This window comes from Scyliorhinus canicula, chromosome 8, assembly GCF_902713615.1.
Source record: "Scyliorhinus canicula chromosome 8, sScyCan1.1, whole genome shotgun sequence".
NCBI classification, from domain to species: domain Eukaryota; kingdom Metazoa; phylum Chordata; class Chondrichthyes; order Carcharhiniformes; family Scyliorhinidae; genus Scyliorhinus; species Scyliorhinus canicula.
Window position 1 is genome coordinate 6,116,084 of NC_052153.1, and position 15,801 is coordinate 6,131,884.

Below are 15,801 nucleotides of genomic sequence, written 5' to 3' on the forward strand. Positions count from 1 at the left end.
CCTGAGGTGCAGTGGCCAGATGCAACGCCACTCGGAAATCATCTTCGATAGTGACCAGAATCTCTTCCTTTTAATTACTTAAATAGCTTGAACTTTAAGCTGAACACTTAAAAAGACAGCAACTGAAGAGAGGCAAATACACAAACTGCCTTAGTTATTTCCCAAGACACTCATCAGCGGGACAGACGGTGCCCTTACCTCACCCACGGCATTGGACAGAATGTGGACGATCTTTTCATGAGGCGTCGCCACGACACTTTGCCCATTAATCTCTATGATCCGATGGCCAACTCTCACGCCTCCGCGCTCCGCAATCCCTCCTCGCATAAGGCTACAGATCTGAAACGTGTGCGGAGAGCAGTCATTAATCTCAGTTCGAGGTTGCGGCCTTCAAGCAAGCGTACCTTCAATTCAGCTTAATTTAATTGGAAGCTTCGGCCACTGTCAAACATCGATCACCTCAAGGCTAAAAGGGGTAAACGGACAAAATCAGGCTCCTGTTCGGGGTTACCGACCCTCTGGTATTGGCATGGAGCTTCCAGCATTTGAGGATTAATCGCCTGGGCTCTGCTCGGAGCAAAAGCAAACTGGAGAAAAATGGCTGAGGCCAGGAAATGTGCTTTTGAACGTTTATTTATTACCCGTTGCTTGGCAGCATGGAACTTGAATATCGCTGAAGGGCAGAGGCATGTTGCCGAAGCTTTTTTGCCGTGAAGTCATCAGGACAAACACAAGAATACCAAATTTCAAACTATCACAATTTATACTACAGGAGAAAAAATGTGCCGGTTTATTAATAAAAATATTGGAAATGAGGATAAAGGGCTCTTTGATTAATCCAATCGGTGGTGACAAATAGCCCATCAGCTTTCCAATCGGCCGGGGGGGGGGGGTCCGGCATGGACGCATTGGGCGATGGATAGCAGGAGCGTGGGGGTAGTGGAGGCGGGTTCACATGACGCAGCCCTCGGGACTGTGGTCAGCTAGAGTCGGTAACTGCGCTCCCACACTGCCAGGGACTCGGGCAGCGGCTCCGCAACGCGTTCCAGCCTTTCGCCGGAATCGGTGGGAAAACGCAGGCTGTGCGGCCAAATTCCTGACACGCAAACCCGACAGGACAGGCCCCTAGTTGGCAAACCTGACAGGACAGGCCCCTAGTTGGCAAACCCGACAGGACAGGCCCCTAGTTGGCAAACCCGACAGGACAGGCCCCTAGTTGGCAAACCCGACAGGACAGGCCCCTAGTTGGCAAACCCGACAGGACAGGCCTCTAGTTGGCAAACCTGACAGGACAGGCCCCTAGTTGGCAAACCCGACAGGACAGGCCCCTAGTTGGGAGTACCATTTCGTAAGCCTACCCCTTACGTGTCGCACTGCATCGTAAGGAGTGCGGCATCACCGGGGATCAATCTTAGTTGCGACAACGCGAAGACCCTTTAAGGCTATGCAAGAAGCCGAAGCAGCTTAACCTGCTGCTCCACAATGTCAGCATGTTGAAGAGATCGGGACGGACAGCTACTCCACTGCATCATTCATTTCAACAATATTACTGACAGAATCCCTCTAAGTTACATGTGTTAAAAGTTGTCAGCATGATATATACAGTAATTTATTTTGAACGATTTGGAGACTTACTTATATATCTAGCCCCTTATTTTACAAGTTACCGCTCCAGCCCTCCCATCCCAAACCCATTGGGATTCCTGCACCTCATTCACCTTCGTGGCCAGCAGGAGATGGTCTATTCCTTTCAAAAAAATTTAGAGAGTGTCCAATTCATTTTTTCCAATTCAGGGGCAATTTAGCATGGCCAATCCGCCTACCCTGCACATCTTTGGGTTGTAGGGGGTGAGACCCACGCAAACACGGGGAGAATGTGAAAACTTCACACGTACAGTGACCCGGGGCCGGGATCGAACCCAGGTACCTCAGTGCCGTGAGGCAGCAGCACTAACCACTGCGACGCCCGAGATTGCCTATTCCTAACTTACAACAACAACTTAGAAGAGCGGCCAAGAATCGGACTTGTGCAGTCTGCTGTGGCAAACGCCCTCAGCGCAGGAGTCAGGAGGTCGTGGGTTCAAGTCCCGTTCCAGAGACTCGAGCACCACATTTAGGCCGACTTTCCCAGTGCACTCCGTGTGCCCCGCTGTTGGAGGCTCCTTTTTGTTTGGATGAGGTTTGAAATCGAGGCCCTCACCTGGCCTCTCAGGTGGATGTAAAAGATCCCACCGTCACCACTTCAAATAAAAGGACGCGAGTTCTGCCCAGAGCCTTGATCAAAATCAACACTCGATCAACAACACCATAAGCAGACCTTCTGGTCATCACCACATTGCTGTTGTGGGATCTTGCTGTGCACAGATTGCTTCCAACGTTACAACAGCGACTACACTTAAATATTTTGTTGCCTTTGGATGCCGCAGAAAAAAAAATACTGATTCACGTCTCAATGTCGATCGTGTACTCCCCTTTAAGTGTACTGTATAACAGGGCAGCACGGTGGCCTAGTGGTTAGCACAACCGCCTCACGACGCTGAGGTCCCAGGTTCGATCCCGGCTCTGGGTCACTGTCCGTGTGGAGTTTGCACATTCTCCCCGTGTCTGCGTGGGTTTCGCCCCCACAACCCAAAAATGTGCAGAGTAGGTGGATTGGCCACGCTAAATTGCCCCTTAATTGGAAAAAATAATTGGGTAATCTAAATTTATGAAAAAAAAGAAAAAAAAAGTGTACTGTATAACCTAATTGCAGCGGACAAGACCCCATTTATTCAGCACCAAAAAACATGTTTTTGCGTATTCTCAGCGTGCAGGTTCACCTCTCCTGTCGAGCCACGACATGCAATCGATCCTCTGGGTTAGCAGCCAGCCTCAATTCCTCACTCACAAATGGATATTTTGATCATTGGCGCCTTATAATTGGGCGGCAGGGCCCAACCAGGTGACACGGGTTGAGTTGAAAAGGTGGGTGGGAGTTTAAGACACTCCTACGCACAGCAGGCGCCATGGGCTGAATGATAAAAGATGGCGACCACGCAATCGATTCACTTCTATACCAAGCGTATGTTTTTGGAGGGGCTTCCCAAGGTTTCAACGGTCAGCTTATGCACCAACAACCATGATAAACCTTGATCAACATTGCAGTGTATATTTTTGGAGTAAACTGCAGTTGGCTACAGTGAGTCATTGGAAGAATCCCAACCATTCTGGCTCCAATATTGAATGACATGCAATTCACTACCAAATAAAATTCAAAAATAACCACTGCCTTTCAGCCCCATGATAATTTAGTTCTTGAATCCTCACCGCTGTCTTCATGGAAACGAAAACATGTCTGGTAAATCTTCACAGGCATGGGAGTGTGAACAAGTTGCAACACGTGTTGCAGGGAAGACTAGGGAGGTACTTCTGAGGTTGTATGAGGCTCTGGTCAGACCCCGTTTGTAGTATTGTGAGCAATTTTGGGCCCCGTATCTAAGGAAGGATGTGTTGGCCTTGGAAAGGGTCCAGAGGAGGTTCACAAGAATGATCCCTGGAATTAAGAACTCGTCGTACGAGGAATGGTTGAGGACTCTGGGTCTGTACTCGTTGAAGTTTAGAAGGATGAGGGGGGATCTTATTGAAACTTACAGGTTACTGCATGGCCTGGATAGAGTGGACGTGGAGAGGATGTTTCCACTTGTAGGAAAAACTAGAACCAGAGGACACCATCTCAGACTAAAGGGACGATCCTTTAAAACAGAGATGAGGAGGAATTTCTTCAGCCAGAGGGTGGTGAATCTGTGGAACTCTTTGCCGCAGGAGGCTGTGGAGGCCAAATCACTGAGTGGCTTAAGACAGAGATAGATAGGTTCTTGATTAATAAGGGGATCAGGGGTTATGGGGAAAAGGCAGGAGAATGGGGATGAGAAAATATCAGCCATAATTGGATGGCGGAGCAGACTCGATGGGCCAAGTGGCCTAATTCTGCTCCTCTGGTTTATGGTGTGACTCGATCACTTGCATGAAACCTCGCCGACACCATCATCACCAGCCTTTCCCCCTGCCCAAGGCTGATTTCAATAATATTCTGTTATTGAGGAGCCGTATTTAATAAGATATGGCACATTTTGTGGCCTGTGGGAGGGCAGTTTCTCCCTGGTGTCCTGGAGAAAAAGTTATTCCTCCAAACGGATTATCTGACCATTTCTCACAATGCTGCATCATAGAGTTATGTAGCACAGAAGGTGGACCTTGGGCCACTTGTACCTGTACTTGACAGATCTATTGCAGTTCACCCCACTCCGCCCTGCTCTTCCCCCAACACTGCCATCCCCCCCCCCCCTTCTAATTTATTATTGTTTACTCATCTCCTCTCTGGCTCATTTGCTGATTCCCTCAATGTGTGTCCCTCTGGTTACCCACTCTCCTGTCGCTGGGACCAGCTGCTCCTTATTTACTTAATCAAAGATTTTGAACGCTTATATCAAATTTCCCCCTCAACTTCCTTTGCTCCAAGGGAGACAGCTCCAGTTTGTGGGTGCTGGCTTTGCACGTTTGCCCAATGCTTTTTCTACCTGACATCAGTGGCTCATTGGCTGTCAGGCGCTCTGGGGTGTTCTGCGATTGTTGAGGCATTCTGTAAAAGTCTCTCTTTCCCTCTGATAAAGATCACCATCCATTATCATCCCCTTGACTAATGTTAGTCCATCTCCCTCCACCATCATAAACCTGGATTCCTTTCTGCACTTTGTTGTCGCTGACCCTTCACCAAACCCCAAAGAACAGGATTCCACTCACAATGCCGTTCTGGACACTGAAGCCCAACTGATAACGAAGGTCTGGTCGTCTAATCAGCACCGTAGTGACAGGCGGGCATCGCACAATGTTCAGTTTCACCCGAGATTGGTTCTTCAAACCCTTAATGCATAAAATAAAACACACACACACACACACAGAGCTAGTTATTTCTCCAGTAGACTGGACGCTAGATTGGTCAAAGAACATGCAAGACTGAGGCCGATGTGCGAATTGCATTTCATCCATCTTTGTTTGACTGATTCCCAGACACTCTTCCAGCTTCCCAACATGTCCCCCTGCTTCCATGCTGACCGCCGACATCCTGTCAGGAGCCAAAGCCCTGATGCGTGGCCTGTCTGAGGGCTCGACAACACCGGACAGAATATAATGGACGAGATCAAACGAAATGGGAGCAAAGTCCCATAGCGACTGCGTTTAGCCGCGTGTTTCCCAGCGCTCGCAACGCCGAGAAACACAACGCTATAAAACGGCACCGGGGTTAGATCGGGGAGCTTTGGCAAGGTACGCGTGGCGTGGCCGAGGCCACACACAGCCCCATTTGGTGCACTGAGCTCTGCTCGCCGGAACTCAGTGTCGCGAGAGAGCCGGACGCCATTTTTAAATGGCGTCCCAATCTCTGGAGCCCCCAAAGCGACCCCCGACACCACCCCGCCCCCACACACCAGCACAGGGCAACCCCGGCCCGATTGCCACCGCACAAAAAATGCCAGCATGGCACCATGCCAGTGCCAACCTAGCACCCTGGCAGTGCCCCTGCCAGCTGGCAGTGCCACCCAGGCACATTGGCAGAGTAAGACTGAAGGAGGATTCAGAAGGAGGTTACTGAGGGCACAGGTGCAGAGGGACCTGGGTGTCTATGTGCATGAATCACTGAAGACGAAAGGGTAGCTGGAGAGGGCAGTTCACAATGCATGCAACATCCTAGCTTTGCTTAAAAGGGAAACAGAGTGAAAGATCAAGGAAATTATGTTAAATCTGTATAGGGCCTCAACTAGGAGTATTACATCCAATTCTGGGCGCCACCACTTTACGAGAGATGCAAAGATAGTACATAGAGTGGAGAAAGGATTCACAAAAATGGTTCGGGAATGAGGGACTTCAGTGACATGGATAGATTGGAGAAGTTGGAGCAGTTTTTCCTGCAGAAGAAAAGATTGAGAGAAGATTCAATAGAGGTGAAGGAGTGGCACAAACAGAGGTAAATGACTTAGATCTCGGCATGGTTGCAAGGTGATCAAGGTTGGGAAATAAATAATTCCAGGGTGTACAATATTTCAGAAACAATGGCAAAGACAGAATGCCAAAGGAGGAGCTGTAACCCTGATAATGAAGAGTGACATAAAAGACATTAGTGAGAAAGAAGCTGGCCTTGGAGAATCATGAAGCTGAATCTGGAATGGTGGAAATTAGGAAGAGGAAGAGCAAGAGCAAGAGTAAGGAGAGTAGTTTACAGGCCCCTAACAATAGTTATACCGTTGGATAGAGGATTAATGAATAAATCATTGGAGCTTATAACAAAGAAAATGAGGTAATCATGGGGAACTATAACCCTCATGGACTGGGACAACTAAATTGACAAGAGTGCTCTAAAAGATGAGTTGTTGTGAACTTTTCTTGGAGCAATGTGTTGTAGGACTGATTATAGAGATAAAGTTATCTAGACCTAACATTGTGCAATGAAGCAGGGCTAATTAGTAATGTCATAGTAAAATACTCATTGGGAAATAGTGATCATAATAACATGAATTCCATGTTAAGTCTGAAAGTGACATGTCCTAATCACAAACAAGAATCTTAAACGTAAACAAAGCCAAAAGGGAGAACAAAGAAAGAGGTATATTGGGTGAATAGACTAAACGGTGCAGAGGTAAACGAACAGTGGAAAGCATTTAAAGAGACAATTCAAAAGGTCCAATAAAAAATATAGTCCATGGAAAATCCAAAACTCAGCAGGAAAGACCATCCGTGGCTCACTCAGGAATTTAAGGATAGCATTAGATTAAAAGAAGAAACTTACAACGTTGCAAAAAACAGTTGCAAGTCTCTGAGGATTGGAGGAATTTAGAAAGCAGCCACCAAAAGGTTGAAGGAAAGAGAAAAAAAATAGAATAATAAACTAACTAGAACTATAAAAACAGAGTGTAAGGGCTTTTACAGAATATAAAGAGGAAGAGAGTAGCTAAAGTAAACATTGGTCCCTTAAAAGGAGACAAGAGACATTATCATGGGGGAATGAGGAACTGGCAGAGTTATAGAACAATTATTTGCTGTTTGTCTTCACAGTAGAAGACACAGGTTTCACGGTAGGCAGTAAACTAGGGGCTAAAATGGGTGAAGAAATTATTACCAGAGAAGAAGTATTGGAGAAACTTAAGGGTCTACAATCAGACCTATCCCCGGGGCCTGATCGCCCAAATCCTAAGATTCTAAAAGAGATAGCGGATGCGCAAGCTAAGGTTTTCCAAAATTCTTCAGATTCAGGAACGGTCCCATCAAAATGGAAGTTGGCAAATGTTACTCTGCTACTTAAGGAAGTTGGGAAGAGGGAAAACAGCGAACGGCAGGTCAGTTATCCCAACATCAGTTGTTGGAAAAATGTTGGAAACTATTACTAAGGAAGACTTAGAAAAGCAGGATGTGATTAGAACAAGTCAACGTGGCTTTACAAAAGGGAAATCCTGTTTGACAAATTTATTAGACTTTCTTGAGGATGTAACTTGTTTTTTTTTAAGATAACGGGGAACCAGGAGTAGCCATATACCTGGATTTCCAAAAGGCACTCAATAAGGCGTCATGCAAAAGACTAATCGGCAAGATAAGGGGTCCTGGAGTTGATGGTAATATATTAGTATGGATAGAGGATTGGAAAACAGAGAGTGGACATAAACGGGACTTTTTCAAGTTGACAGGCATTGTAACGGAGAGCCACAAGGATCAGTGCTGGGGGCTCAGCTATTTATTAATGACTTGGACAAAGAGACAGAGAGTGAAGGATCTAAGTTTTGTTGATGATACAAAGCTAGGTAGGAAGATAAATTGTGGGCAGGGCACAGAGAGGATATAAACAAGTTAGGTGAGTGGGCAACAAGCTAGCCGGTGCCGTGGAGTGTGGGAAAGTGTGAAGTTATTCACTTTCGTCACAGGTTTAGAGAAGCTGAATATTTGTTTTTTGAAAAGGTGTGAAACTTGTAGTGTTGATGTTCAAAGAGACTTGTGCTTGTACAAGGAATGCAGAAAGTTAGCACCCAGGTGCAGCAAGCAGGGGGTAGGAATGTAATGTTCCCCTTTATTCCAGGGGAATAGAACATAGAACAGTACAGCACAGAACAGGCCCTTCGGCCCTCGATGTTGTGCCGAGCCATGATCACCCTACTCAAACCAACGTATCCACCCTATACCCGTAACCCAACAACCCCCCCCCCTTAACCTTACTTTTTAGGACACTACGGGCAATTTAGCATGGCCAATCCACCTAACCCGCACATCTTTGGACTTGTGGGAGGAAAGCCGGAGCACCCGGAGGAAACCCACGCACACACGGGGAGGACGTGCAGACTCCGCACAGACAGTGACCCAGCCGGGAACCGAACCTAGGTGCAGCAAGCAGGGGGTAGGAATGTAATGTTCCCCTTTATTCCAGGGGAATGATATGTTGCCAGTTGTACAGGGTGTTGGTAAGACTACACCTCGAATACTGTGCACAGTTTTGGTTTCCATATTTAAGGAATATTGCATTGGAGGGAGCACAGTGAAGATTCACCTGATTGGTCCCTGGGAGGAAGGGGTTGTCCTATGACGAGAGGCTGAAGAAATTGAGGCTGGATTCTTGGGGCTTTGGAAGAACGAGAGGCGATTTGATTGAAACCCAGAAGATTCTGAAGGGGATTGGATAGGTTGGCTGCTCAGAGGATGTGTCAAAGGTCGGGGGAATCTAAATCACAGGGGTGGGGGTGGGGTCACAACCCCAGGAGAAGGGATTGAGATGAGGAGCATTCACTTTACTCAATGGGTTGTGAATCTTTGGGGGGGTGGGGCGCACGGGGGGCAGGGTGGAAAGAGAGGAACACACAGGGGTAGAGCGCACAAGGGGGTTGGAGTTAATGATTTTGATGTAATGTTTCTGATTGAAGTTGAAAAGGAAGCTTCTGACTCATCACTGTTGAGTCAAAGTTCTGGATAATATGGAGATGGCCTAAATAGAAGAATAAGCACCAAATCTGACTGGGACACAGAGCGAGGGGTCTGCGATTTATAGTAGATACCACATGCTGATAATTCCCCTTTCTCCAACATTACCCAACAGAGAGTTTAAATAGTGGACAATGTACCTTTATGATGCTCTGACAGGTAGACAGTGGGAGTCCCACCAGGCTGGTGCCATTGATGGACATGATCTGGTCCCCAATGTTCAACTTGCCAGACTTCTCTGACGGGCCTGCGTGCATCATATTTGCGATGATCACCGTAGGCAGAATGGAGCCCCAGCCAGACTCCACAATCACCAAACCCAATATTTCACCTTTCTGCTTCTCAACGTAAACCTGCGAAGCAAAACACAAGAAAGGAAAGGCATCACCAAATAACCAAAGGCATAGGGACAAGCCATTCAGCCCCTTGAGCAAGCACTGCTAATGTGATCTCGGCCTATCGGTGACTTGGCTCCTTTGCCCCATATATACCTTAATAACTTTGCATAACAAAATCTATCAGCCTCAGATTTAAAATTAACCACAGGTCCAGCATCATCTGATATTTGTAGATACAAGTTCCAAACCTCGGCCACACTTGAAGCATTTCCTTAATTTCGCTCCCGTGGGGCTCAGTTTTCATTTTGAGACCAAAGGTCAGATTTTGTTTACTGAGGCCAGAGGTGAAATCAGAAAACGCAAAGGGAAAAATGAGAGAGAGAGACAGGGAGAGAGAGACAGAGAGAGAGAGAGACGGGGAGAGAGAGAGACAGGAGAGAGAAAAGACAGGGAAAGAGAGAGAGACAGAGAGAGAGAGACAGAGAGAGGGAGAGGAGAGAGAGTGAAGAGAGGAGAGGGAGAGTGAAGAGAGGAGAGAGAGACACAAAGAGAGAGAGTGGAGAGAGGAGACAGAGAAAGAGACAGAGAGAGAGATGGAGAGAGAGAGAGAGGGAGAGAAGAGAAAGAGGAGAGAGAGAAACAGAGACACGGAGAGAGAAGTGAGAGAGAGAGAGCGATAGAGTGAGAGAGCGAGCGAAAGAGAGACAGAGACTGAGAGAGAGGGGGAGAGGAGAAAGAGGGGGAGAGGAGAGAGAGAGAGAGGAGAGGGAGAGACAGAGACAGAGGCACAGAGAGAGACAGAGTCAGAGAGAGAGAGAGAGTGTGCGTGTGAGAGAGAAAGAGTGAGAGAGGAGAGAGACACACAGTGAGAGAATGAGAGAGTGAGAGAGAGAGAGTGAGAGAGACTGAGACACAGAGAGTTGAGAGAGACACACACACAGACACACACACACACAGAGAGTGAGAGAGAGAGACACAGAGAGGGAGGAGAGAGTGTGTGAGAGAGAGACAGAGACACAGAGAGAGAGAGAGACAGAGTGAGAGAGAATGGAGAGGAGAGAGAAAGACAAAGAGAGGAGAGAGAGACACACAGAGAAAGGGAGAGGAGAGGCGAGAGAGTGAAGAAAGAGACATAGAGAGAGAGAGAGAGAGGGGGGAGAGGAGAGAGAGAGAGTGGAGAGAGGAGAGAGAGAGAGAAAGAGAGTGAGTGTGAGCGGGAGGAGAGGGAGAGGAGAGAGAGAGACACAGAGGGCGAGCGAGAGCGAGATGTTCAGGTGGAGAGTTTAAATGATGTGTAAGTGATTTAGACCCACTGGCCTGGAGGCAAAGTGCAGGAAGCCATGGGAGCAGGCGAGTGCAGAGATGGATGGATTAGCAGGCCCACCTCGGTTTCCTGGGGCTTGCTCTCAGTTGTTTTAGAGGTTGTTAGGTTCTTTATCCACTTCCATCCACACCCATTCCCCCTTCGTCTGTCATGCCCCCCATTGTAATTCAATACCAACTCATGTTCCTCACCTACCACCATGGACCCTCATACCCTCCATAGCCACTCACTCATTACCTATCGTAAGTGGACCTCAGGAAGCATGTGGAGATGCAAAATAACTGCAAACAATCTAGTTCTCAATTCTACACACTTGGTAGTTTAAAAATCCTCCTATTCATTAAATCCATTCAAAGCTTTTAAATCTCCTTAGTAATATATTGTAAAGAAACAAACCTCTATCCAGACTCCCACATCAAAGGCAGCTAATCTTTTAAAAACCTTTTTCACTGTCAATCAAACTGTGAACTCAGAATGCCTTGCTGAGATAAGTGTACATTTCGAAACTCAGCCAAACATTCACAATGATAGCTTCTGGGGAGTTTTCCACAAAGTGCTCTATTGAAACTGCAAAACCAGACGTTACCGCCTGTTCTAACCTACGCCTGTCAATCAAAGCAGTCCAGCAGAGGGTTTTGTTTGAACTCTCATTGACTGCTGCAGCCAGAGTATTCTTAAATTTGAAGAGTGGAACATTTAAGAAACTTCGGATCACACGTCAGTTATACAAAGCTTGGCCATTATTCTCTGTCTGGGGAGACCATGTACTCCTGACAGAGGTGAACTGCCGCTGATTTGTGCTCATGCTGGAAGAGGAAATCCAGAGGCGATTTCCTATCCCCAGCCATGAAAATTTATGCATGGCGGGGATTGGATCGTGAGTCCCGTTATCAGGTCACCCATTTTGATTAGGCGGTCTGAGAGCAGGGTCCGGTGGCTGGCCCCCTCTACCCCCACCTCACCATGGGATGTCCTGGCTCCCCCCACCCCCACAGTACGAGGGTAACCCGACACCCCTCCCCACCAGAAACACCCCACAAGAGAGACCCCCACGGGAACCACCCCCATAAGAGAGACCACCCTAGAGACCCCCCCCCTCCAATAAGAGAGACCCCCACCAGGAAACCCTCCGAAAGAGATCACTGCCTGGAAACACCCCATTCCAAAGACCCCCTGTAGGATTCTCCACACTACAGAGACCCCTGCCTGAGCCCCCCCCCCCCCCCCCCATTACTGAGGCCCTTGTCTGGTGGGGGGGGGGGGGGGGGGGGGTTACAAGATTATGTACTCACGATTTAACCAGTCTATTCTATCTTAAATTTAGATTACCTAATTCTTTTTTTCCAATTAAGGGGTAATTTAGCACGGCTAATTCACCAACCTACCCTGAACATCATTTTGGGCTGTAGGGATAAGACCCACGCAGACACGGGGAGAATGTACAGATTTGACCAATCTAAGCTCCATTTCCCTCGGAACACACCAGCTGTGAACCATGACCTTCCCGTAACATGATGCTGCAACGCCACCTCATTAACTCTTTAAAAACCACAACACAACTGAATTGAGACATTCGGCCATTACAGAGTTGGCAGATGTGCTTTTAATAAGGGGGTAACGCACAAAGCCACACATACTTCCTTGCAATTTTCCGACTTTGAAAAGTGAATCAGATCATCATTGTACATGTCCTGAGTGTTGAGGAGGTCACTGTATTCTTTCTGGCTCAAATCTTCTGGATTAATGCCGTTCGCTCGTAAGAACTCCTGGTAGGCAACGCTGAAAGCTTGTCCTATTGACTGAGCTATTAACTGGGCCTGTAGAGAAGGCGGGGGGTGGGGGGTGGTGGAAAAAAAGGAAAGAATCATAATTACCCACAATCTGCGCCAAACTTTGCATAATTAGGATCACAGCAGATTTAACGATAAGGTGATATGAGTTTTCTTAAACAGAAAAGTTGAATTACCATGACCGCATCTACCCTGCCTTTGAACAATGATTCTCAAGAAACCTTCCATCAAAATTAGTAAACACAGATTCTCTTCAATTTGTTTATTGTTTGGTCCATTGCTTTGTTTTTTCTGGGGATGGGAGAAGGGGCGAAAGAAACAAAATAGAGACTCGGCAAAAAAAAGGAAACAGCAAGTTACTTGAAAAGGCTCGGATGCTATGGAAACCACGAACTATCTACTACCTCACACAGAGTGCGACGTGCCTCGCAGTATTAATCAGCCCACATTGTGATCAGGAGTTAATCTGCAGTGGCTAACGCAGGAGTGAGCTGGAAAAAGGAGAGGGAATTGGAAGGAAATATTTAATTGGCGGACAGGCTTCACGCAGGAAATTCTTAAGAGGACTGGCCGATGGATCTGCTGAGTCCCCCTCATCCACTCAAGGCCGCCATCTGGTACCTCAACACCAACTTGCCTTTATAGAGAGCCTTTGACATAGTTACAGTTCCCGAGATGTTTGACGGGAGCCAAGGTAAAACAACATTTGACGCTGAGCCACATTAGGAACGAGAGGCGGCCGAAAGATTGGTCAGAAAAGGAAGCTTTTCAGAAGCATGGTGAAGGAGGGAGGGAGGGAGAGGAACGGAGAGGTTCAGGGATGGAATTCCCAAGCTCAGGAACCAATGCCGTCCACGGTGGAGCGATGGCTATCAGGCCATGAATGGAGGAAATGCAGAGAGCGTGGTAGATCCTCCGGTCTGTATGGATTAGTGCAATATTGGCTGGTCTCTTCACCAACTTGCCTCCCATACTCTTTCAGAGGCTCTTCTACCACCCCCGGTGCATTCCCAATGCAACCAGCTTTTCCACACTTCCAAGGCTTTCCTTACCCCATCATCCCACCTCCTCACTTCTAATCAATCGGATTCCAATAGCAATCCAAGAGCTTGCATTTATATAGCACCTTTCACAAAAATAAAACAATGTTTTACACACAGGGAGAGGTTAGGACAGATGTCAACAGGTAACTTTTAAGAAGCAAGAGTGCGAGGCCGAGGGGTTAAGGAGGCAATTGCAGAGCTTCGGGCCCAGTTGGCTGAAGGCACGGCCACAAGCGATCAATACCGGGGAGGGTCAGAGTTTGAGCAGTGCGGCTGTTTTGAAGGGCTGTGGGGCTGGAGGAGTTCACAGTGACAGTGGGAGGTGCTGGGGGAGGGCCGGAGGGGAAAGACTGTCATTAAGGGATTTGAAAACAAGGATGAGAATTTTAAGATTGAGATGTTGCTTAACCAGGACAGAACGTAGATCAACAAGCACAGGGGGTGATGAATCAGAGAATCCCTACAGTGCCGAAGGAGGCCATTCGGCCCGTCGAATCTGCACTGGCCCTTGGAAAGAGCACCCTACTTAAGCCCATGCCTCCACCCTATCCCCGTAACCCAACTAACCTTTTGGACTCTTAAGGGGCAATCCACCTAACCTGCACATCTTTGGACTGCGGGAGGAAACCGGAGCACCCGGAGGAAACCCACGCAGACACGGGGAGAACGTGCAGGCTCCACACAGTCACACCTGAGGCCGGAATTGAACCCAGGTCCCTGGAGCTGTGAGGCAGCAGTGCTAACCACTGTGCCGCCGATGATAGGAGACGAGCGAATTGAACTTTGCGCGGGTTAGGACATGACCAGCAACATTTTCGATGCCCTTAGGTTTTGAAGGTAAAATGTAGAAGCTGGTCAGGTGTGTGCTGAAATCCTCAAGTCTGGAGATCCAAAGGCAGGAATGAGGGTTTCGGCAGTAGATGAATCGAGGCAGGGATGGAGTCGGGTGATGTTACGGGGATGAAAAGGGGCAGTTTTCGTGATGTCGCAGATATGTATCCGGACGCTCATATACAACACCTAGATTGCAATCAGATTGGTTCAGCCACCGACAGCTGGCAGGGAGAGGGGTGGAATAAGTCGTTAGGGAACAGAGTTCGGAGTGGGGACTGAAGACAATAGCTTCGGTCATCCCAATACTTCACTGGAGGAGATTTCTGCTCACTGGGTGCTGGATGCCGGAAGAACAGTCTGCTAATTTCACAACAGGGGAGGGGTCGAGAGAGGCGGTGGTAAGACAGAGCTACAGCTGCAAACTGATATTGTTTGAATGATGTCACTGAGGGCCAGCAAGGGAGGGGAAAAGATGGATCCTTGGAGAACACCAGGAATAACAGAGCAAGAGCTGGATGAGAAGCCATTGCAAGTGATTCTCTAGCTCCAGTTAGGTATAACTGGGTCCAGGTGAGAGCAGTCCCATCCAGGTGGATGATACTGGAGAGGCATTGAAGGAGGATGGTGTGGTCATCTGCATTGTTGGTTGTAGGGCTTGTTGAGAAGGATAAGAAAAGATAATTAATTCAGCTCATGGCATCTGCGTTTACAAAATAGAACATAGATACTGTCTGTGCCAAAAAAGTAAAAGTCACCATAGTCCCAGATGACCATCGGCCGCTTTCCCCTCGGAGGGGGGAGAGCTGACTGGTGGTGATTTAATCTGAGGGTCACCACACCTCGGGCGAGGGGGACAAGGTCGAGAAGGTAGGGCCTTCACGAAGAACTTCAGCCGGTAACAGGAATTGAACTAACCAGCTGTCCAGCCAACTGAGCAAAACCGGCCAGGGAGATGCACAGAAGGCGCTTCCACTTATGTGCAACGGACCAAATAGAGTCCGTCAACGGGAATTCAGGAAAAAAAACGTTCTCACCCAAAAAGAGCGACGGGAATTTTGGAACTGGCTACCACAGAATGTGGTCGAGGTGAAGAGTGTAAAGGCACCCAAGGGAAAGCTGGATAAATACTCGAGGGAAAAGGGAATAGAAGGATTTGGTGATAGGGTGCGAGGCAGCAGGGGTGGGTGGGTGGGAGGAGGTAGCAGAACCACCAGCACAGACCAGCTGGCCTGCACCTTTCATTGCTGTAGATACTACGCAAGTTTAGGGAGGAGGCCCCAAAGTGCGGGGGGGGGGGAGAAGAGATGGCTGACAGATGTAACATTAATCAGAACTAAGGTGGCATGGAAACACACAGAGAGAGCGGAATCAGAACAGAACGTGGACTGAGACTCAAACAAAGCGAAATAGAACGGACTCGGGTCCCAGATGGATCTGAAAACACGGATGAAGGGCTTTGTGAAATGGATATATTTAGGGGTGGG

At 48.0% G+C, this 15,801-nt stretch overlaps 1 protein-coding gene across 1 annotated transcript in view; it reads right to left on the minus strand.

Moving 5' to 3' along the window:
- The window catches only part of apba1a (amyloid beta (A4) precursor protein-binding, family A, member 1a), a 138,017-nt gene that overhangs the window by 12,771 nt on the left and 109,445 nt on the right, over positions 1 to 15,801 (minus strand). The window contains exons 8-11 of the mRNA XM_038805509.1: positions 12,288 to 12,467; positions 9,129 to 9,341; positions 4,780 to 4,899; positions 199 to 339 (exon numbers count right to left, since the gene is read on the minus strand). Of these exons, the coding sequence (XP_038661437.1) occupies positions 199 to 339; positions 4,780 to 4,899; positions 9,129 to 9,341; positions 12,288 to 12,467 (654 nt within the window). The remainder of the gene's footprint in view (positions 1 to 198; positions 340 to 4,779; positions 4,900 to 9,128; positions 9,342 to 12,287; positions 12,468 to 15,801) is intronic.